This window comes from Salvia hispanica, chromosome 2 (genome assembly GCF_023119035.1).
Source record: "Salvia hispanica cultivar TCC Black 2014 chromosome 2, UniMelb_Shisp_WGS_1.0, whole genome shotgun sequence".
In the NCBI taxonomy this organism is placed as follows: domain Eukaryota; kingdom Viridiplantae; phylum Streptophyta; class Magnoliopsida; order Lamiales; family Lamiaceae; genus Salvia; species Salvia hispanica.
This window is the reverse complement of record NC_062966.1, coordinates 21,316,415-21,339,584: the sequence shown is the minus strand read 5'-3', so window position 1 is coordinate 21,339,584 and position 23,170 is coordinate 21,316,415. Positions and strand designations below refer to the sequence as shown.

The 23,170-nt window shown below is 34.3% G+C and overlaps 2 protein-coding genes across 2 annotated transcripts; both read left to right on the top strand.

Moving 5' to 3' along the window:
* Nucleotides 1-124: 124 nt before the first annotated feature.
* LOC125206464 (cis-3-alkyl-4-alkyloxetan-2-one decarboxylase) lies at nt 125-3,201 on the top strand. The gene is made up of 12 exons (XM_048105715.1): nt 125-158; nt 236-390; nt 1,010-1,085; nt 1,151-1,236; nt 1,411-1,504; nt 1,585-1,661; nt 1,808-1,935; nt 2,069-2,140; nt 2,288-2,358; nt 2,490-2,565; nt 2,706-2,849; nt 2,935-3,201. Exons 1-12 carry the CDS (start codon nt 125-127, stop codon nt 2,972-2,974), a joined length of 1,053 nt encoding a protein of 350 aa, XP_047961672.1. The 3' UTR covers nt 2,975-3,201.
* Nucleotides 3,202-11,897: 8,696 nt separating this feature from the next.
* Nucleotides 11,898-21,550, top strand: LOC125205333 (protein REDUCED CHLOROPLAST COVERAGE 3-like). Its single transcript, XM_048104200.1, is given in 22 exon segments — nt 11,898-12,252; nt 12,352-12,413; nt 12,510-12,602; nt 12,694-12,766; nt 14,477-14,785; nt 14,895-14,959; nt 15,263-15,394; nt 15,807-15,848; nt 15,936-16,246; nt 16,248-16,725; nt 16,858-16,920; nt 17,018-17,119; nt 17,226-17,525; nt 17,589-17,681; nt 17,762-17,863; nt 17,946-18,050; nt 18,269-18,402; nt 18,570-18,753; nt 18,939-19,070; nt 19,448-19,560; nt 19,645-19,723; nt 19,941-21,550. Coding segments are annotated over 22 exon segments (4,266 nt in total). The 5' UTR covers nt 11,898-12,182; the 3' UTR covers nt 21,165-21,550.
* Nucleotides 21,551-23,170: the final 1,620 nt, after the last annotated feature.

Here is a 23,170-nt window from a genome sequence, read left to right as displayed (position 1 = left end):
TTTATACAAAATTTTGAATTTGTTTTCAATTTCTCAAATCCCATAATTTGATGAAAGTTTAGAAAAGTACTGCTTAATTACCCTAAACTTGTTTAGAATCATTTCCATGTGTTTGGTTTGGCGTATGGATGTCAAACAAGCTAGTCCATTAGTTTTGGGTTAATCTTACTCGGACTGTGGGTTAATTAGTCAGAATAGAAAAACCTTCATCCTCTAGGTAATGTGATTTTTAAAGAAATTCCATGTATAATCGTGGAGGCTTCTAAAAACGACGACGAAGAACCCGCTTTCAATCCGTTTGGGTTCGTCACCGACAATCCTTCCAGCCGCAGCGCCATTCAGCTACCGGAATCCCCTGCGGAGGACGGGAATGTCGGCCAAATGCTCTATGTAATTATTACTACCATTTCTTCTATTATTAATTCCCAGTTTGAAGGAAGATAGTTGAAAGAAACTCTTCATTCAATTGCTGTTCCATGCCTTAATTGGAGGAAGATTGTTGAAATTTAATCAGTTTGATGTAGTAGTATTATGAATTACTGGTGATTTTTTATTTGCAACTAAGGGAGGACTGTATCTGTTTCAGACTTTTAGTTCATCTTACAATTGCAGATTACTTGCTATATTTTGGATCCATCTCTACTTTTCCATATAAAAGCACTGACTAGTATAAAAAAAATAGGAGGAATTAAGTCCAATACTGTGAGTTTTCTTAATCTGTTGAAAAATTTATTCTTTTGATTTTTTTAGGGAAAAGTAGTTCTATCGTAGTAGGATAGATTCTTTAGACATAGATGAAAATACCCGTGGACCTATCAGCATGGGACGAAGGGATTAGTTAAAGTTATGAAGTGAAATCATGTTTCAGATAGCCGTTAATCTGTCTATGTTTTTTAAAATGATGATGTTATGTTTCAAATGGTGGCGCCATCCTCTTAAGAGTTTTGTGTGATGATTTGGAGATGTGAACTAACATTTGCATGTCGTGTCATTTAATTTGTTATGAAAGAGAATAGAAGACAAGGGAAGGGACTATGGCTCTATCATCAAATCTGGAGGTTTTCGATGGTTTGTAAGAGAAACAGGTAACAAACCGCATCAACATGTTTTCTCAGTTGAAATTTGATAATTTGGTTCCTTTCCTTTGCAGGATCACGTGAAAGAGGGCGTGGAACCATCGTGTTTCTACACGGTGCTCCAACACAGTCATACAGCTATCGAGTTGTTATGTCTCAGGTACTGCTGGTGATCTACTGGCCAAGTTCATACATTTTGCAACATAGTGTTGCCAATGTTTGCTTGTTCAACTACAGCCACTAAATGAGTGGTGGGGTTATGACTTTTTGTGACCATTGAATGCTAAACAAATCCTGTTTGTCTCTGTTGATTTTTATGGCTATTATGCTGTAGATGTCGGATGCCGGGTTCCACTGCCTTGCACCTGACTGGATAGGATTTGGTTTTAGCGACAAGCCACAGCCTGGATATGGATTTGACTACACAGGTTTTGCAACTTACCGATCCTTTATTTCATTTTTTGATTGTATGGAATTGTTAACAAGAATCTGATAATTTAATTGGCAGAGAAAGAATTCCATGACGTGTTTGACAAATTACTGGATACTCTTGGGGTTACCGAACCCTTTTACCTAGTAGTTCAGGTTTGGACTTGACAATCATTGTCTATATCCTAATAAAGTTTCGTGTCTCAGTTGAATCTTGTCTTGTTTCCTCAATAAAACTCTTAGCGTGTCTTCAAATTTTACCAACATACCTTAAATTTTACGTGAGTTCCTGCGTCTTGCAGGGATTTGTAGTGGGATCGTATGGATTGACGTGGGCTTTGAAAAATCAAAGTAGATTGTCAAAGCTTGCAATCCTGAACACACCATTGACGACCTCATCACCGCTTCCTGGGTTATTTCAACAGCTCAGGTGTTGTGATTACGTGCATCTTTTGCCTATGAAGACGACCATCTCAAACCTCTTCTTTACTACCTAATGTTGGTGTGTTTTATTTATTGGTTTTCTGATAGTAGATGCCATCTGCATCTTTGCTGATTTCCAGGATTCCGCTTCTTGGCGAATTTACTTGCCAGAATGCAATTATGGCTGAGCGTTTTATTGAAGCAGGTAGCGCGTACGTATCAAGAAAGTTTTCTTCCATTTTATGTGATCTCAAACCTTTACTTTCAACAAAGATGCCTGCTTATGATTTGATTTATCTGGATGTTAGATATACATTATGTTACTGTGTTTTCACTAATAAAGAACATGTTCATGGCAGCTATGCCTTGAAGCTGGAAAAGGCAGATGTATATCGGTTGCCATACCTCTCTAGCAGTGGCCCTGGATTTGGTCTGTAATATCATTCCAAACCGATAGTAGCTTCTTTTGTCTTATCAAGCCGTTCGACACAGACAAACAGATTATAGGCTAAAGATATGCTTCTTGTGTTTTCACTGATTCATTTCCTTTTGATGTTACAGCTCTGCTTGAGGCTACCAAAAGAGCTAACATCAAAGATATTAACAGCCGAGTATCAGCTGGATTCGCATCTGGAAGGTACGTTACTACACAATTGACTAAACAGTGTGTCGTCTCATACTTCCTGATTGATTGCACTAACCTTCAGTATATTAGATCATAAAAGTAAATTCTTCGAAGATCAACTCTCTCAAATATACTTCATATGGTGTCTTCAGCTGGGATAAGCCGATACTGGTTGCCTGGGGATTGTCAGACAAGTATCTACCGCAGTCAGTTGCTGAAGAATTCCAGAAAGGGAATACAGATAGAGTAAAGCTTCAGATGATCGAAGGTGCAGGCCACATGCCGCAGGAGGACTGGTAAACAATCTCTCACAAGCTATTAGTTTCTGCAGACTGCAAACACGAACATTTCCTACCTCTCAACAACATTTCATATTTGCAGGCCGGAGAAAGTTGTCGGCGCCTTGAGAGTATTTTTCTGAAGAGTAAAATGCCTCTCATTACAACTGAGTAAGGAGGGATATGTTGGCATCCATGTAAATCTGCTGTAGATGCAGCCCAGTCAGTATGATTGATTGTAAATTGATATACTATATGTGTAAGTATGAAACTGGAAAAAGAAGCAACAAGTAATCTATACATTCTTGTACTACAAATTAAGTATGTTATTCTATCTGAGACAGCCGGGAGAAATTGTCCGTGGACGTTACTGCCGATGAGTTAAACGATGTCATTTATTCATACATAAACAACACCGTTTGGTTTATAGACATCAACTATACGATCTTATTTTTTCGCATTGGGCAAACTGAAAAAAGGAAATCCAAACGTCCCGGTTTTCCAATTATTTTACAAAATTACTTGCCGAATCAGAATTTAACCAAATTTTGTAATTTTTTCAATGTTTTTCCGATATTTTATGACCGGTCATAATACAACCAAATAGCTCTAATCAAGTAGTGTTATAAACTGCCACCTGAAATTTAATTATAATAAAGATTGCAGTATCTGATTGTTTTTGAAAAAAAGGAATAATATCTAGACTCCTAACTGTCAACTGTAATCTTGATTCCAATGCTACATTGTGTTTATTGCTTCTTTCCACTTCACAAAAAGGAAAATTGTAATCAAAGCAAAAGCAAAATATTAGTACTCCCTCCGTTTCACTATAGTCAAGTCATTTTTACCATTTCGAGAAGTTTCTTTGTAGTTGAGTCATTTCCTTATATGATAACTTTTTTCTCTTTCTTACTTTATTCTCTCTACTTTATTCACTTTAACTTTATTCTCTCTACATTTTCCTCTCTCTTACTCTTTTATCTATTTATATAACACACTCAATATTCATTTCTAAAACTACGTGCCGAAAAATTTCGCTTCAACTATGACGAAATGAAGGGAGTATTAAATTGTAATAATATTTTAACATAGTATCCCTTTCCATATTAACTTAAAAAATTACAATGACCATGATATTCGTCTCCTCAAACTGAAACCAAGGAGCAGTATATTTTTATTTGCCTAATTATTTTCGCCGAATCTTTAATTTCATATAATAATAAAGTCCCTCTGACTACTTAAATATATTGCTGAGCAACATGGCTTTGACTTCTTATAAGTAAAGCATCTCTTTTAGTACTACTCCTATTATTCTTCAAGATATTATTTTAAAATTAAGAAAACGCCAAGACTTTTTGGAATTTTTCATTTTAAATATTTCATTGCTTGACCGCACGGTGCAAACAAAGTGATTTAGATTCCAAGTCAAACGATCATGATTAAACAAAAACAATAATAATGATGACTCTGCGATTGGTTTAAAAATTGAATATAAATAAAACTAAAGAATATTTTCGACATGGACTATCCAATGTTCGGCTATATTGTTACATGAGATATTGACAAATGCAAAATTTAAATAATTAGCCTGTCTCCTTGAATTCTTTGTCATGTTTGCTTGCCCAAGAGGTTGATTAATTTAGGAAAAATTGCTAGAAAAACTATGAATTTTGATTAGATTCTAGTTAGTTTCACAAGTTCAAAAAATAGTCTTTAAGACTATGGATTTTAACATTTTTTTTTTCAATTTTCTTGTGACGAAATGTTCCAATTTCCTATTATAACGTGATGTTAATTTGATGCACACATATTTCAAATTAATGGCGTTGAGTTTATTTGCTAAGTGTGTTGAGAATGATAAAATTCATGGTCGATCTTGACCTCATTGAATTTTCATATGCTACATTAAATAAAATTTCACTTTGTGGAAATTTTGAGAAACGTATTAAAATTCTTGGTTTTTACTGTTGGTTTTAAAAGCTTGCCTATGGTTTTAAAAGCTGCATGACTAATCAAGAATTTGATCAAAATTCATAGCAATTTGCCTATTAATTCTGTTCGGCGGGGTTTGAACCCGTGACCTCAAAGTCACTATAGTTCCACGATGCCAACTGCGCTACGACCCGTTGGTAATTTACTCATTAATTTAGTAGTATGCTTGAAATGGTTATAATATAAGTGGGTCAATAATAATCAATCAAAATATTAACCTAAACTAGGCTAGCTAGTAGTTGCCAAAAATCTTAATGTTGGAACTGCAGTAGTGCACTAGTTATATAGGTGTGCAAATCTACAACCAATATATTTAATTGTTAGATTGCTTATTTATATCGAATTGAAGTCACAGCCACACTGTTTAAATTTATCCAAATTTGAAGGTATGGTATATACTATATAGCATGTACAGTATAATAAGTAATTCTATAAAATATTGCATCTTCTTTCCTTGAGAAATTAAAAAATATGATTTGTCTCATCTGTGCACATTCCTAATATAATTAACTTTGTAGTAACTTAAATACAAGCATATTAAATGTCCCTAAACCGATGTAAGACAAGCTTTAAATAAATACTATTTAAATGTATATCTCACATTGTTTAATAGTTAATACAGACCCATTTTGTAATAACTAATTTCAACTAATTATTTATACTCATTGAAACTTGATTTTAAGTAAATATAACTGTACTACTACGGAGTATAACGCAATTGATATTTGATACTCTTCAACATAAAACTTTAGTAAATACTTGAAAATCTACAGATTCACCCCTTTTGAATTTTATTAATTCTGTATTTATTGCGGTCATAGTAGTTTAAATTGGTGAAATGAAGCATTCTTACTATTATTACTGCAACTCCATTATTAATGAATTGGGCAATATCTGGTGGAAAGTGTTTATACTAGCAGTATATATTTGAATTTTAACTATTTCTATATTTTATTTCGGTCATGGTATTTTAAATTGGTGAAATTAAGTGCTCTTAATTTTTATTCTTGGAACTTTGTCATTCGAATTTTTTATCGTCTACAGTTTTATAATTGCCATTGTATCTTAAAGGGACTGAAATTGCAACTCCATTATTAATGAATTGGCAAATATCTGACATATTTTATAATTATTCTTCACATAGAAGTTAATCGGCATTAAAATTGTCACGCCATCTCTATACTTTAGAGGACTACAAATGAGTTACTTGATCATGGATCAATGTTGCTTAACGAATTTCACTCTAGCTAACATTTTTATAAACCAGTACTCCCCCATCCCAGTTTAGGAGTTAGAATTAGTTATGATGCGAGTTTTGAGAAATTGGTAGAGTATTTAATAAATGAAGTGAGTTGGTGGGAAGTGAGATAGTTAGACTTTTTGGATAATGATATTTTTTTTGTTTATTTTTATATAGATAATGACATTTGGGTGTAATTTTGATGAATAATGGAGTAAAATTTTATGTTTAAATATGAAAGATTCTAAATGTGACTACGGACTTAAATGACAAAATGTGACTCTTAAACTGGGATAGAGAGAGTAATATAGTACTCCCTCCGTCCCCGATTAAGAGTCACACTTTTCCATTTCGGTGCGTCCCCAATTAAGAGTCACACTTCATTTTTGCCGTAGTAAGTAGGTCCCACATTCCACTAACTCAATTCACTCACATTTTATTATAAAAACAATATAAAAAATGGGTCTCACATTCCACTAAATTTTTTTAATCAACTTTTCTATACATTTCTTAAAACTCGTGCTCGGTCAAAGTATGACTCTTAATCGGGGACGGAGTGAGCAATATTTATTCACAAATAATTAGGTAATTTTTGTAGGCTTCTCATGTGCGTCACGTGACAAATTAACTACTATCAGGTTCAAATAATTGTAGTATTGCACAACTTAATTAATTTTGGCAGCAGTGTCTGTCATTTTTAAATTATATTTATAGGGCTAAGTCATTAAATTTATTAATCTCAACCACAACCTATGCAAATTGACTTGATAATTTAATTTTGTTTTTATAAATAGGAAAAATGGGTAAATAAACCAGTTTATTTTTTAGATTTTATATATAACCTTCCCCACATTCTCATAAATAAAAAGAATATTTTATGGTCCAAAATTAAGAACCAAGTAGTAATGGCTTTTAAAAACTATGCTCTAGTACACAAGCACAAAACACGTTATGGGCAAGTGGCGATCCCTTTCATTGTTTACTACTAGCAATTAAAAACAGTTAATGTTGTATAATCTTAGAAACTATAAAATTATTTACAAATATTTATTTTAAAAAGCTATAATACCCTCTTTTGGAATGAAAATAAGAGATACCTAATAATGACATAAAAGGGTTTTACTTTATATTTTATTACTATATCTATATGTATTATTACTAGCTATATAAAAAAAATTAAAATCAAAATAAAATACTAGTCCGTCTATAAAGAATATAAAAAAATATGACTCGCATGTTAACAAATAATCTGATTCCAAGTTGATGACAACATAAAATCTTCAATTGTCAATGAGCTTTTTGACTTGCAAAAATATTTTTATGTATCACATATTAGTCATAAATCCCAAGTTAGTACTACTATATATTACGCATCGACTTTCATGTAATCGGTAAAATAGATGTTAATTTTGCAACTCACTGAAGAATAATGTTTTAGAGTAATGTTTAAATATGCTTATTAAAATTACAAAATGCATGAAGGTTGGTGCATTGATTGGCTACTTAATTAATTAAATAGAGAACTCTATAAAAAGAAGTTCATTTTTGCCTACCCTACTATATATAGTGTTATTTTGTCTAATAATATGATAAAACAGTAAAATTGTCCCATGTTGATGTCCTTAGCACTTGACTGATTGGGAAATTAGAGGTAAATCTTATGATTAGAATACTTTCAAATATTTTCCTACGTTGGAGGATTCGAAACAACCATATATATATATTTGTTGTTTCTAACTTGGATCGAGTTTCATTTGAGGAAACCAAATTTACTTTAAGATCTAACATCTTGACATTTTCTCTTTTGCTCTAAGTTTCAATAATATTTAAACAATTTCGTGATTATTTAATTGCTTTAGAATTTGTGGAGAGGCAACTGTGGACTGTGGTGCGAATTTGCAGGCGCATTTGGGTTGAAGTGAAAAACCTATGTAAATATTTAAATAATGATAACAAGTTAGTTCCAAAAGAACCAATTAATTTATATTGAATTGAATAAAAATAGTAGTACTAATATTTAAGATAATTCACATTACATATGAACTTTGAGGTCCAAATAAGTAATAGTAATAATTGTTTTTGTGAAATTGTTATATTCACGGTGATTTTGAGATACAAATATAGACCCAAAGCAAAACAAAACAAATGAAATACTTTAATTAAAGAATTCGAAGAAAATGATATATTTTGAAATAAATAAAAAATTAAAGCTTAAATACAAATTTTGGAGGAATTAATTAACCTATAGTTTATTCACTAATCTAATTGAATATTACCAAAAATGTAGTATGAGTAATTAGATATGGAACAATATAATTAATATATCCGATTTAAATAAAATCGGTGTAGATCGAGCCAAATTTTAGAGATAAGTATACACATTCTGAAATTCTATCTGATTAGGAAACAAATTTAGTTCGTGAGAGGATTAACTGTTTATTTTGGCAGTGAATATTTTTATCAGCCAATTAATAGCTAGTGGCTCTGCTGATTATTAATGAATTTTCCTAAGTAACTACAGTAAAAATATAGGCATCTTGTTCACATGATATTAGGAACACAACGTCTTGTCACATAATATCCCAATTTGTCAAAATATAAATAGTAAACACATGTGTGCATTACACTGAAAAATCACCCACGAATTTATTTTTAATTTGTTATTGATTTTTTCAACATCCGCCTCGTTAGGATGAGGTTAAATAATTGTCTATTTTCGTAAATTTTTGGTTTCTTGCTATTTTTTTGGTTATTAAATCAATTTGATGAATGGTATGTTGTCTTTTTTGTTTTTGATTTTGTATTTCTTTTTTTCTTTTCTCGTATAATGACTTAAGATAGAGTTTTTGTTTTTGTTTGCATGTTGATTTTGTTTACTTTTTTCCTATTGATTATAGTATTTTGAACTGGCTCTACCGCTCGCCAATTTTTGGTTCTTAGCATTTCTTTTATATAAAAAGAAATAAAATCGATGAATTCATTACAAGTTGTTAGAATAAATTGGACACTAAACAGAACTTGAATCGAGCAAAGAGATGGGAAATATGAAGATATGAGAATTGTTTGAAGATAAATTTTTGATTGAATCTCAAGAACAAATGAGTGATGCAAACAGAATTACAATAACTTGAAAAAAATGAATTTAAATAGCTAATTAAAATAACTATTCCTCGATCGCTTTTACTTTATAGATTCAGTACTACTATAGTTTTTTAACTATTCATGATTATGTAGATATGGGGTCTAGTCTTTAATTTGACATATAAGATTGTCCACGATAATGTAGCCATGGCCAAGATACAACTACAAAAACTTGTCTATAATCACAAAAAACTTGTACAGTCCAATAGTGGATATCTCCACAACCACAAATCACATTATTTTAATTAACTGTTGACATATTTCAATTCAAGTTGAATAAAACTTTTCGGAAGATAATTATTAGAAAAAAAAATGTTATTTAATTAAAAAAATTAAAACCAAATTTTCGTTGTATCATAAAAAGGGGAAAATTATACAACGAGAATTATTGACATCACACAAACAACACCGCCGCAATGAGAGGAATGTTCTTTCCATCTCTTATTTTACTTATTTTTTCTCCATCTTACTTTACCTATTCTCCTTTCTTAACTTTACATTAAAATTCGTGTTATTTCAAAAGTTTCTATTTTTCAAGGACAGAGATAGTATTTGATAGTGAGTGAAGTATAGGTGCGTTATAATACCATTTTTTCTTAAATTACTAACTAATCAACGTAGTGTATTAAAAATGTTAGTACGATAAAATGTCAATATAGTATATTAAAATATAACTAAGTTTAGGTTGACATTTCAATATCACCGTGTTGACAATTTTAATACACTGCATTGATGAATTAGTAGAGTTAGCAATTTAAGAAAGTTTGCGATAGATCGCGCCTTATGCTTAGGCGAAACATATAGCTAATATAATTGTAGATTATTCGACAAATTTATCGTCGAGATGGGACAACCTATACATATATAGACTTAACCCAACCCCCCTCCCCCCCTCCAAATTTAGATTCCTTATTCTTTCCCAAAACAATTATTACAAATGGAGGAAAAAGTGAGAAAAGGTTAGATTCTAAGTTGGCACTATGCATAGTAGTTACTGAGAAGAATTCAACCGAGCAGGAAAACGATAAAATCTTGGAACCATTCACCAACTAATTAAAGTAGGAGACCTACAATAAAAACCTCGGTCAAAATTATAACAAGAAGGAAAATATCCAATTCATACCTGTAATTTGCAATATAATTATTATTTTTATTTGAGATGAATTATGGTTTCGAGGCCGAAAATCAATTTGGTCTTATCCATATTTGCAAATTTTTAATACTAGTATCATACTAGTTTATTTGGGATCATAAAATTCAACTAATTCTTTGCTTTATTCAAATAAATTTCATGGTTAGCAGGTTTCTACTTTAAAACCTAAAACTCAAAATATTAATTTACATTTGACTACACAATGTATGTTAATTGAGGTAGCTTCTGTAGAAGATTTGACTTCGACTAACATTAGTCGTTTTCTAACCATATTCACTAGATAAAGCTAATACATAATTCAAATTATATGTTCTTCGAGTCATGAAGTAATTGAGCGCTAAATAATGCGTGTAAAAGTTATGCTTATAAAATTATATTTACTTATTAAAAGTATAATACTTAATTTCAGATGTAAAATGATATTTTACATACATCAAGGTAATAAAACTTCCTATTAAATCAAAATAATCTCAACATATTGAAATATAGATAAGAATGGTGTTTAAAATATAGTGCTAGTATTAATATTAAGAGGAATACACACTTTTATAATAGTAGTAATAGATAATTATTTGATGAGGTAAAAAAAAAGCATTAATTAGTTTGGTAATTGCACACCATCAAACTTTCACACGAACTTTGAAAGAAGTGAAAAATACAAAAACTAGAATGTAGCAATTTTCCCATGAAATCGGTTTGTGCTTAATCAAATCGAAGATGGCAAGTTAGAGTATTTAGATGAAGTCATTAATGTTTAAATGAGTGACATCGTTTACAAAATCTCAAATCGGCATCTTTCATGAGGATCAACATTGTCCCATTCGAAAACCAATGGTGTGAACTCTCCCTGTTTCTCGGATGAGATAAATGCGTGTGCATTGACGAGACGACTATCGAAGGAAGTTGTTCGCAGCAACATGCTTAGCCTCCAAATTTGCAAAAATTGCAAAAATTGTTGTGATCTAAAAATTCATTTATTTATTAACTTTTTTTAAAATTTCCGTAATATCTCAAAATGAATACATTTATGCGTCATAATCTCTTTTGAATATAATTAACAAGAAAATTATAAAGCCATCACATTTATACGTGAAAACAAATAACCACTTGATCACATATATAAAACCCGTGTTCGACAAACTAAGCACGTACACGCACGTGATAACTTAATACGAAAATCCACCGTACAAGCAAAAATAACCGATGTTATTCACATCTCAAGTCGAATCAATACATGTCAATTCACCGGCAAATTTTAACTTAACCTCATAAAAACCAAGTAACATGAATGCAAATGAGAGGTGGAAATTGAAGTTTGAAAGTCACCCACAATTCGAGCAATGACAAAAACACAATAGTAGAGAAGAGAAAAAACAAATGAAGAAAGATACAGAGGAAGAAATTAAGACCGGCCCATCCGCAACGCCACGTGGCGCCACACCATCGGTCACCCTCTCTGCCCCACCCGTTTCTGCTCGGGTCCCGCTCCGATTTGTCCCTTAAAAAGGGCCTTTCACATGTTTGGTTTTTACAGAGAAGAGGAGAAAGAGAAGTGACTTTGTAGAGAGAGAAAGAGGGAGTCCTTTGTTTGTGGGGGATAGATAATCAGGAGAAAGCGAGAAGGAGAGGCCACAATTTACTTAGCAAAATCCTCATCCAAAGGCGAAATCAAAACCCTATCATCTCCCAAATCTTCGCCACTTTTCTATATCATCTCGCTTTTTGCATGGCTACCATTGTTTCTTAGCTTCTTCTCCCTTGAAAACGATAATACAGAGTTTAATTCAGTCAATTGTTCCGAAGAGAAGAAGGATTTGCAGAGAGGATGGCCCCAAGGTCAGGCAGGGGCAAGGGAAACAAATCGAAGAATGAGAAGAAGAAGAAGGAAGAGAAAGGTGAGAAGTTAATCCCCAAATTCATCTCCTCTATGCCTCAATTCATTCATCAATTGCATTTTCCCCTCTCATCAATTCTCACATCTCGCTCTTCTGTAGTTGTACCGAGTGTTGTTGACATAACCGTCATCACTCCATATGAAACTCAAGTTCTGCTCAAGGTACAATACAATACAGCTCTTCACTTTCCCCCTTTCACTCTCGGAATTAATTATACCAAATCAATCTAATTCAATTCTGTTTACGAAACGGAGCAGGGGATATCGACTGATAAAATTCTGGATGTGAAGAAGCTTTTGGCAGTTAACGTTGAAACATGCCACCTGACAGAGTACTCTCTATCTCATGAGGTGATTCGATTCAGCTGCAACGAAATCAGTGTCTCGTGATTTCGATTAAAAGCATTGAGAAAGTGACGGTGCATTGAATTGTATGTGGCAGGTTAAAGGACGTAAATTGAATGATAAGATGGAGGTTGTTGGACTGAAGCCATGTTTGCTGAGAATGGTTGAAGGTAGGTATCAATTTCTGTGCAACTGGTACAACACTTTTAGGCACATCTCTGGGGACACACAATTTCTTCTCTTCTTCATCCTTTTTTTTGGAAAAATCTTTATTTTTGCGATTTTCAATTGGCTGTTAGTTTATTGGTTGTTATTTTGTTGCTTTCTTCACTCAAGAAATTTATCAAGCTAAAAACGTATATAAGTAATTTTTAAAAAAAAGTATTGGAGTATTTTTTTATTCATCGATAAAAATTAAATTTCTACAGCTAGTCGGATTTTCCAACAGTTTATTCTATTTATTTGTTTGTTTATTATTTTTGTGCAAGTAAAATGTTAAGGTAGAAAGGAATATACCTCACAGGGTGGCAAGATTAGAAGACGACATAACTATTTAATGTTTTTTTGCTAGTCTGTTTTAAATTCAGTAAAAGAAACTCAGCTATAGGCTATAGGCTATAGCTATGCAAATACGATTGCGACCTAATTACTTATTAATACTCACCTAAATTAAGATTATTGACAGATTAATTTCACATGAAAAACGGGTTTGGATATTGGAATACACGATAGTCAGAGATTATTTGGCGTGACGCTCTTAATTAAGTTTTATTTTATTTTTGTGCTAAAACCGAGAACAAGATTTTCTTTTTTTAATTCTGTAATCCTATTCCATGCCATTTTTCGAAGTTTTATTTCCATTTTCTTATTTATATTCTGAATGAAAAAAATTACTGTATTTCTTTTAACATAAAAAAGTCCAGCAGCAAAATATACTTTGGGAATGCTAATAACAAAACTTTATTTTATAACAGTTTTAAACTGTAGAGCGTCGCTACTAATACTACTCGTTAGCTTGTGGTCCTGCTATCTATTGTCGCATTATTAACACCTCAACTTTGATAGCTTTAGATATTTTTTTTTCATTTTTGGTTTAATCACCAAGCTGTGTTAGAAAAATAATGGATGCATTGATTACATACTTTAATTATACATTAATATTGATGAACGTCGAAATAACATTATACTAATATTCAAACAATGCAGGAAACTCCAATAGTCCAACATTTAAATATTGGCGCAAGTACTATATTTTACACCCTCCGTCCCCAATTAGGAGTCACACTTTCATCGGACAAGGGTTTTAAGAAATGTAAAGAAAAGTTGGTTGAAAAGTTAGTGGAATGTGAGACCCATTTTTTTATATTAGTTTTATAATAAAATGTGAGTGAATTGAGTTAGTGGAATGTGAGACTTACTTACTATTTATGGTAAAAATGAAGTGTGACTCTTAATTGAGAACGAACCAAAATGGAAAAGTGTGACTTTTAATAGGAAACGGAGGGAGTAGTTGAATTTTGTTTTTGTGATGTCTATTTAATTTTTAATTTTCAGGTACCCTTGTCAGCATTAATTTTGCAACTATTGTTAGTAGGAGAATTATTTATTTAATAAAGTATATATACATATCATTTTCGCAGAAAAAACTATGACGTGAATTAAATATATCTTGCACGTGGCCCTCTCTCTTTCTATAATTAAATGGTGTATGTAATTGAGTATCTATATGAAAAGGTCTTGGTATTCGTGGGAATATTTAATAATCGCATTTCAAATAGGAAAAAACATGTGCATATAGTGTATATCCACGTCATAATTAAACGAGCATATAATTGCCTAAAAAGTGCGCATTATTAACAGATATGCCATTGTGAATGCAGAGGACTACAGTGATGAGTCACGTGCCTTGTCTCACGTGCGGAGGCTCCTCGATATCGTCGCATGCACTACGCGCTTCGCCAAGCCTAAGGGCGGTGCCGGCGGTGGCGGAGCCGAATCTCGTCCGAAGAAGAGTAAAGTGCAGCAAAGCACGGTGGTACCAGCGGCGCAAGATGGAGAATCTCGGCTGCCGGAGGGTACCCAGTCGGTGGTTACGGGGAATTACGAAATGGTGGCGATTCACCCAATTCCGAAGCTGTCGGATTTTTACGAGTTCTTCTCTCTCTCGCACCTCTCTCCGCCTATACTACGTGAGATTATTTTTCTTATTAATTTCTTTTCTGCTCTGTTATAGGCTTTCGTTTGTTAGTCGTAATCTTCGTCTGCTTTTTTTTAACCTTTTTTGTTTTGCCATTTCAGATTTGAAAAGAGTGGAAAGTAAAGACGGAGAAACAAGGCGAGATGGGGATTATTTCGAAATGCAGGTCATTTAATCGAAAGCTCGTTTATTTCTGTAAATGTCTGCGTTTTGGTGATTATAAATTTGCCACATTATGAAACATTGGTGGCATTATTGTTTACAATAGGAAACTGTTTTCTTAAAATCATTTATGGCACTTCTTCCACGAAGTAAACTGTATTTAATTGTTGAAGTTAATTTTATTCACAAAATGAATTATACGAGTTGTCGTAGAACGATTGCTTATTTCAAATAGTAACTGTAATCTTGTAGCCATTATATATTTTCATGGGCAACGAAGATTGATGATTTTGCAACGTGCTTGCAGATAAAGATATGCAATGGGAAGATCATACAAGTGATGGCATCTGCAAAAGGTTTCTATACTTTGGGGAAACAATACTTGCAGAACCATTCTCTGGTGGATCTACTGCAACAACAAAGTCAAGCGTTTGCCAACGTGAGTGATTCCCTTATTGTCATACAAGTGTGCTTGCTTGGTGGTTGTTTTTGTTTCAATAATTTTTCTTTTCTATGTCTACATTCTTCTTTGCTTAATCACATTGTACCTTCCTTGTTTTTGGAATCTTTCTGAATCTATCAAATGGAATCTGATAGAAAGATGCACTAAAAGAAGCACATGGAGAAATGTGTTTCTATTTGTTTAACTGTTCAAGCAAAACTTGATGACTATTATCTGCGATATATTTAAATTTTTAGTTTCACTATACTAATTATAAAATCCAAAATCAAGATACTGGTTGTCAAGTAATTTTATAATTGGTCACAGTTGATTCTGATCAGTATAATGTGCATCGTTGTTGCAAAACCTTGTTTCGTAACAAGACCTAAAATGTGATGCTTATTTGCAGGCATATGCATCCTTAATGAAAGCGTTTGTCGAACACAATAAGGTGACCATCTCTAGTCTTTAGCTTAAGTAACTATCTAAACTTGAAGTTATTGGAAGGATATATGAATCACTATGATGCTTTGTACAGTTTGGTAACCTTCCATATGGTTTCCGTGCTAATACCTGGCTTGCTCCTCCATCAATTGCTGATTCTGCGTCTCACTATGTGCCCCTCCCTGTGGAGGATGAGCACTGGGGAGGAAACGGTGGAGGTCAGGGTAGAAAGGGAGAATACGATCATAGACCATGGGCGACGGATTTTGCAATATTGGCAAGCCTACCTTGCAAAACAGAGGAAGAGAGAGCTATTCGTGATAGAAAGGCTTTTTTGGTCCATAATCTATTCCTGGATGTCTCCATTTTCAAAGCAGTTTCTTCCATACAGAAAGTCATAGACTATGCTTAACATGCCTAGTGTGGAATCACCAGTCCGAGGACAAGTTCTTCATTCTGATTGCATGGATGTTGAGACTTCGAGATGCCTGGTCCAGGGAGTAATTAAAGATTGTCTTACAAAGCTTGACAAGAATCCTGCAATAGCAGTAAATTGTATCAGATGGGAACTTGGTTCTTGTTGGGTTCAGCATCTTCAAAAGCAAGAAACACCAACAGATAATAATTCTGCAAGCCATAAAGATGGTGATAAGCTTGAACCTGTGGTTAAGGGACTCGGGAAGCAATTTAAACTGCTAAAGGCAAGAGAAAAGAAATCTTCCAGTGATGGCAATGATGAACAGAATGCTGGATGCAGCAGTGCAAGCAAGGAAGACAATACAGAAACTGAGAAATTCTGTGCGTCTGATTGTGAGTTGCTAAAATATGTTTCTGAAGATGCTTTCTTGCGATTGAAAGATACTGGTACTGGGCTTCATACAAAGGTGGAGTAAAAATAACAAGATTACCTTCAGTTGAAATCATTTACCTAATACCAAAACCCCTATCATGTTTTGATATCTTAACTTTTAGCGATTACACTAAATTGATTCACTACTTCGGTATGCACTATGCAGTCAATGGATGAACTGGTCAAGATGGCATTTGCGTATTATGATGATGTTGCTTTACCCAAGCTGGTAATTATTTCACTAAGATCCTAAATTATAGTGGACTATTAGAATGTCTCCATGGCTTATGCCCATTCTACTTTTTTAATCTACTATTTTTTTTCAGGTTGCAGACTTTGCATCACTTGAACTTTCTCCAGTCGATGGCCGTACACTGACTGATTTCATGCATCTTAGAGGATTGCAGATGCGTTCTTTGGGTCGTGTGGTGGGTAAACAAATTCTGATTCTTTTTGGGTGAAAAGACTGTTCTCTCCATTGACATTCTCAAACTTTTTTTTAGGTTGAGATTAATTTTCTTTTGCTTGAATCAGGTTGAACTTGCAGATAAGCTTCCACATATACAGTCTCTTTGTATACATGAAATGGTTACTCGAGCTTATAAGCATGTAGTTCGAGCTGTTATTGCTTCTGTCGAGAGCATGGATAACATGTCTGCTGCTATAGCCTCAACTTTAAATTTCTTACTGGGATCTTACAATGCTGAAAGCAGTGATCAAACTCTTAAATTCCAATGGTTGCGGGCAATTTTGGAAAAAAGATTTGGTTGGAAATTGAAAGATGAAGTACAACACTTGAGAAAGTTATCAATTCTGAGGGGCATTTGTCATAAGGTACTATTTCTTGTTTATTTTTATTTATAACTTGGACGGTTTTATTGAGTTTTTCATTTACAGGTTGGGTTAGAACTGGTGCCTAAGGACTATGATTTGGAAAGCTCCACCCCGTTTGCAAAATCTGATATTATCAGCATAGTGCCCATTTGCAAGGTAGTAGCACAATCATGCAGGAAATGTGTGTGTAGTTTCCAAAGGTTGTCTTCTTAGTTACTTTTGCTTCATGTTTACAGCATGTGGGGTGCTCTTCTGCTGATGGGCGAACTCTCCTTGAATCGTCGAAGATTGCTCTGGATAAAGGGAAGCTGGAAGATGCTGTTAATTATGGAACAAAGGTATATAACGTAGTGGTTTTCAATACAATTTAATGCATGTTATTATGACTCAACATTGAATTTGCATTATGTAAAACTGAAGGCTCTGGCAAAGATGATAGCTGTCTGTGGTCCTTACCATCGTGCAACTGCTGGTGCTTACAGTCTTCTTGCTGTTGTCCTTTATCACACTGGAGACTTTAATCAGGTAACATGAGAAATAAAATAGTTGTGTATATAGTATTTTAAATAGACATGTCTTTGGTGCCTTTAAGCAGACATTAGAGTTTTTGCTGTTTTATAATCATATGATGCTTGCTCCCTATGAATGCAGGTTCTTTGGTGTGGTTACATATTGATTGTGTGTTTACTTAGATGATTTTTAAAACCCCTCAAGTTCACTGTTATTGAAATTCTCTTGTATAGGCAACTATATATCAGCAGAAGGCTTTGGATATCAATGAAAGAGAGCTGGGGCTTGACCATCCTGATACGATGAAGAGCTATGGGGATCTATCCGTATTTTATTATCGACTTCAGCATATTGAATTGGCTCTGAAGTGAGTTGATATGATCCTAAGATTGCTCTTTCTTGTCTCTATCTTTAACGTAGTATACAACAGTGGGCTGTCTTTCAAATATAGCAAATTCAGTTTAGAAACTGAATCTCATTATTTATACAGCAAATTCCGTTTAGAAACTGACAGATTTGGTTGTGTTTGTACAGGTATGTCAACCGAGCATTGTATCTTCTCCATTTCACATGTGGGCTTTCTCACCCAAATACAGCAGCTACTTACATAAATGTAGCTATGATGGAAGAAGGAATGGGAAATGTTCATGTTGCTCTCAGATATCTACATGAAGCCCTTAAGTGCAACCAAAGACTATTAGGAACGGACCACATACAGGTCTATTTTGCCCCTTTCTATATCTCAATACTGAACACCATTTGACATATATTAACATGTAACATGAATAATCCTTGTCTGGTATAGCATAAATGAACAACTTATTTACGTGCATGTGATATTACAACCATGTTACTGGAAACTGATTGACCTTACACTGAAAACATAATTGCTCTGTCTTGCAGACTGCTGCTAGTTATCATGCCATAGCCATAGCTCTTTCATTGATGGAAGCATATACTCTCAGTGTGCAGCATGAGCAAACTACTTTACAAATTCTTCAGGCTAAACTAGGAGCAGAGGATCTTCGTACTCAGGTTCACAAACATTTCTTATTTTTTGCTTATGCAGTAGATTGAAACTGCTATGATAACACTTTTAGTAAATTTGAGTTTTTATAGACATGTTTGAACTTTTTTAACTACTCACTGCTGACTGTCAGTTGAATAAGTGGGCTAAAATACTTTTGCATCATTATCTTCATTACAATAATTCCGTAATCTAAGTTACACTCTCTTCCGTTGATGTTTATTGTCCTAACATATACGTTCTCTCTCTTTGATCTTTCATCCACTTTTGTGTACTTACAACTATGATGGTGTAAATAATGCACAGCTTATGTAGATATGTCTATCATGTGGTAATGTATCAAAAAAATTATGAAAACCGTATTAAATTTATGTGTACCCTGCAGGATGCTGCTGCATGGCTAGAGTATTTTGAGTCAAAAGCATTGGAACAGCAAGAAGCAGCACGCAACGGAACCCCAAAACAAGATGCCTCTATTGCCAGCAAAGGTCATTTGAGGTATTGATCCGATAATTTCATAAACTTGGTTGAACCTTCTTTCAACAGACTGATAAACCAAATCATTTACACATTATTCTACAGTGTGTCAGATCTCCTTGATTTTATAAGTCCTGATCAGGAGTCAAAGGCCATGGATGCTCAGAGGAAGCGACGCACAAAGGTATTAATGGATTCTTATTTTTGCTATTAATCATCTTGTGGTTGACAGGGGAGAGGGATCTGCTTTTAGGGACTTAGAATCATTGCATTCCACTTCCAAATTGTAGATTCAAGCCATCAATGCTTAGCATTCTTCTTATTGTTCTTTCCTAGTTAGATAATAGAGATTAACTTCTGCATCTAATGCTAATTTACTTCTTTTCATGATATGATTTTAGGTTACTCAACTCGGTGATAAATCCCCTAGAGAGCAGCGAGAGGAAAAGAATGAAGAACCAATTATCAGTGAAAGTATCGAAATAAGTGCTGTAGTGGAGGAAAGTAGCAGTAAACTGGACAAGGTAGACAGTACATCCTCCGAAGAACATGTCAAGGTTGCTGAAACCAGATATGATCTTCCACCCTCTGATCAACTTGTCCAGGAAGGAAAGTCAGAAGAAGGGTGGCAGGAAGCTACATCGAGAGGGCGTTCTGGAAATGGTGCTACAAGAAAGTTCAACAGAAAGAATCCAGATCTTGCCAAGTTAAAGATTAATTCGGCACACTCTCACCATAAGGACGGCAGTTACAGGAAGGAGGCTGTTTCTCAGGGGCATAATAAGGTCACACTTAAGACTGTTTTCGCTGAGGCATCTCTTATAAAACAATCTGGCAGTGTAAGCTTAAACAATACTGATAATTCAAGTAAAGTTAGCGTTTATGATGTTATAGCTAGCCAAGGCACTCTCATCGAACCAGTGGGTTTCCCTTCAGTTGCTGCTCCAGTTCCTTGTGGTCCTAGATTAGCGATGTATTATAGAGGGAGCCAGAGTTTCCGGATTAGACCTGGAGTTTTTAGTTACCAAATCCCTGTTATTGATAGAGATGATGGTGCTGCCTCTCCAAAGACAATGAACCCGCATGCTCCGGAATATGTTCCTAGAAGAGCAGCATGGCAAATTAACCCAGCTACAGAAGATTCAAATCCAATGATTGATTCTGAAAATCCTGTTGTTGGTGCTGGTGCTAAGGTTGATAAGCTCGATGAGAAACTTACAACTGGTGTAAGAGGGGAGAGACCGAGGAGAACCAGTTCTGATGCTGAGAAAGCAGAGCTAGCAAGGCAGATACTGCTCAGTTTCATTGTAAAATCTGTGCAGAATTCTTCAGATCCTCCTTCTACGGCTGCAGTTACTGACAAGAAGCATGACTATCCGACTGATTCAGCTGAAGCAATTGCAAATGACAGTGCAATCATAAAGATATTTTATGGCAATGATGAAAAGATGCCGAGGCCTGAGATAAACAGTGAGAGGCAGAAGATGGCAGATGTAAATAAAAATAAGATCAGTGATGGGGAGGGCTTTGTGCTGGTCACGAAGAGGAGGAGGAGTCGGCAACAGTACAGAAATGGGGTGAATGACCTGTGCAGTCAACAATCAATCTGTGCTTCAGTTCGTTGAAGAATGAATAACGTTGGAGAGAGAGGGGCAAGAATAAGTCGTTTTGGGCATTCATTCCTCTCAGTCATGTTCTGCGGGAAGGATGCTCAAAATACATCCTCACAAAGGTAATTTGTACTTGATCATTTCAGATAGCACTCTAGTGGGTTTGATGGGTAGACAGACAGAGAGAGAGATAGAAAGTGGTTAGTGAGACTCTCTCATCTTGAATTTTTGGCTGATTGTTGTAAAAATTATGTTTTTCATGTCTTCTCAAGTTCAACTTTAGAGCTACCAGTGTTATCCTGACTTGAACAAATTCATTCTTGTACTATGAAATAAAGTTTCTCATTGATATCTGATTTTGGGAAAAATTAATGAGAAAACTTGGCTACATTGAATGAGTAGTATTCTCTTCTTTCATTCCAATTATTTCTACCAACTGCTGAGAAATAGGAGTACTAGTTGTATGGCAATAACTTGTGTCGGGATGCACGGTGCATCCACTCGAATTAGATCTAGGGTTCATCGGTTTGTAGTACAGATTTATTAAATTTCTGTAGAGCACTTTACAGAAAATCCAACATTATTTATGTTCTTATTTCTTTTTAAAATTCTTTCTTACTTCTTAAAATTTGCACATTTGTATATAGTTTGTAATATAAATAATTTCATTTACGAATAGTTAAAACAAGAATTTCATTAAAATTGAAATATATTATACAATTAAGTTTTTTTTTACCAAATTTGGAAAATTTCTCACAAAATTGACTCTTGGAGGCTAGAATGATTTTGAGAGCTCTAACAATTGTGCCACAAAAATACTCGGTAAATTGGCGATCCATCACTAGAAATCTCAACATCATTAGTTATTTCCAAGAGCCCTAGTAAAAGGAAATATATGACTAAAATTGACAAGAAAGTGAAGAAGTTGCCAAAAGGAAGTGGGGGATGCTATACTTATAGGGCGAATATGATCACTACTACAGGATTTTCCCTTTTCCTACAAAATAATAATGGAGTACTAATATAAATGTGTAAAATGAAGTTCACTCGCAAGCACGCACGACGCTAATCGGGCGCAGATGTCACATACGCGCGACGGGGATGACTGTCGCATCAAGTACCTCTCTGCGTTTCTTACACAATTGTGCATGCAAGCAAAATGAAAGAAGTAGAATGATATTATTCTACTAAAACTTTAATGGAGTACTAAAACTTTAATCTTGCATTTATTCTTTTAACTATATTCAATATTCTTTTAGAATGATATTATAAAGGAAGTGAACATCATGTCAACTTCTCATAAAATATTATTCAATGCCGGCAGGGGCGTAGCGCTGTTGGCAATGGAGGGGCAGATCTTATTGCAATGAGCCTGGATTCAAATCTCAATGTTGTAGTGTAGTTGCTTCCATCTCTCAGGCACAAGTGTGAGGTCTTGGGAGATGGGTTAAGGCCTCCCCCTTAACGGGCTACTGCGTACCCTGATTGAACTCGGACCGGAGTGTGGGGTCCGCCAAGGCGACAGAATCACCTTTTTTGCTGCAATAAAATATTATTCAATGCTACTCCCTTCGTCCCTAAAAAATATGAACTACTCCCTCCGTCCCACAAAAGATGTCACACTTTTCTTTTTTGTTTGTCCCACAATAGATGTCAAATTTCCATTTATGGAAAAAGTTCTCTCTCACATGAATATAAAAATTATATTTTCTCTCTCCATTTAACGCACAAAATAAAACCTCCTAAAATCACGTGCCGTCCTACAAGTGCGACATCTTTTGTGGGACGGAGGGAGTACTTCATTTTTAGTCCGTCTCTGAAAAGTATAAATTTTCCAATCTTGAAAACTTCTCTCTCTAATAAGCGGAGACTCATTCTCCGCTAACAATACTTTAAAAAAAAAAAATTGTCCCTCTTTTACTTTTCCGGTTATGCATTTGTAGTGAACAACCAAAGGTTCGAAGTCTTTGGGGACGGAGGGGGTATTTTAGAAACATTTTTTGAGGGAACACTAAAAAGCC

Coding starts and splice junctions, on each gene's coding strand:
- LOC125206464 (XM_048105715.1), top strand. CDS start 125: ATGGATGTCAAACAAGCTAGTCCATTAGTTTTGG. Junction 2,141..2,287: donor TTTATTGAAGCAGGTAGCGC/GTACGTATCAAG, acceptor TGTTCATGGCAG/CTATGCCTTGAAGCTGGAAA. Junction 2,359..2,489: donor TAGCAGTGGCCCTGGATTTG/GTCTGTAATATC, acceptor TTGATGTTACAG/CTCTGCTTGAGGCTACCAAA.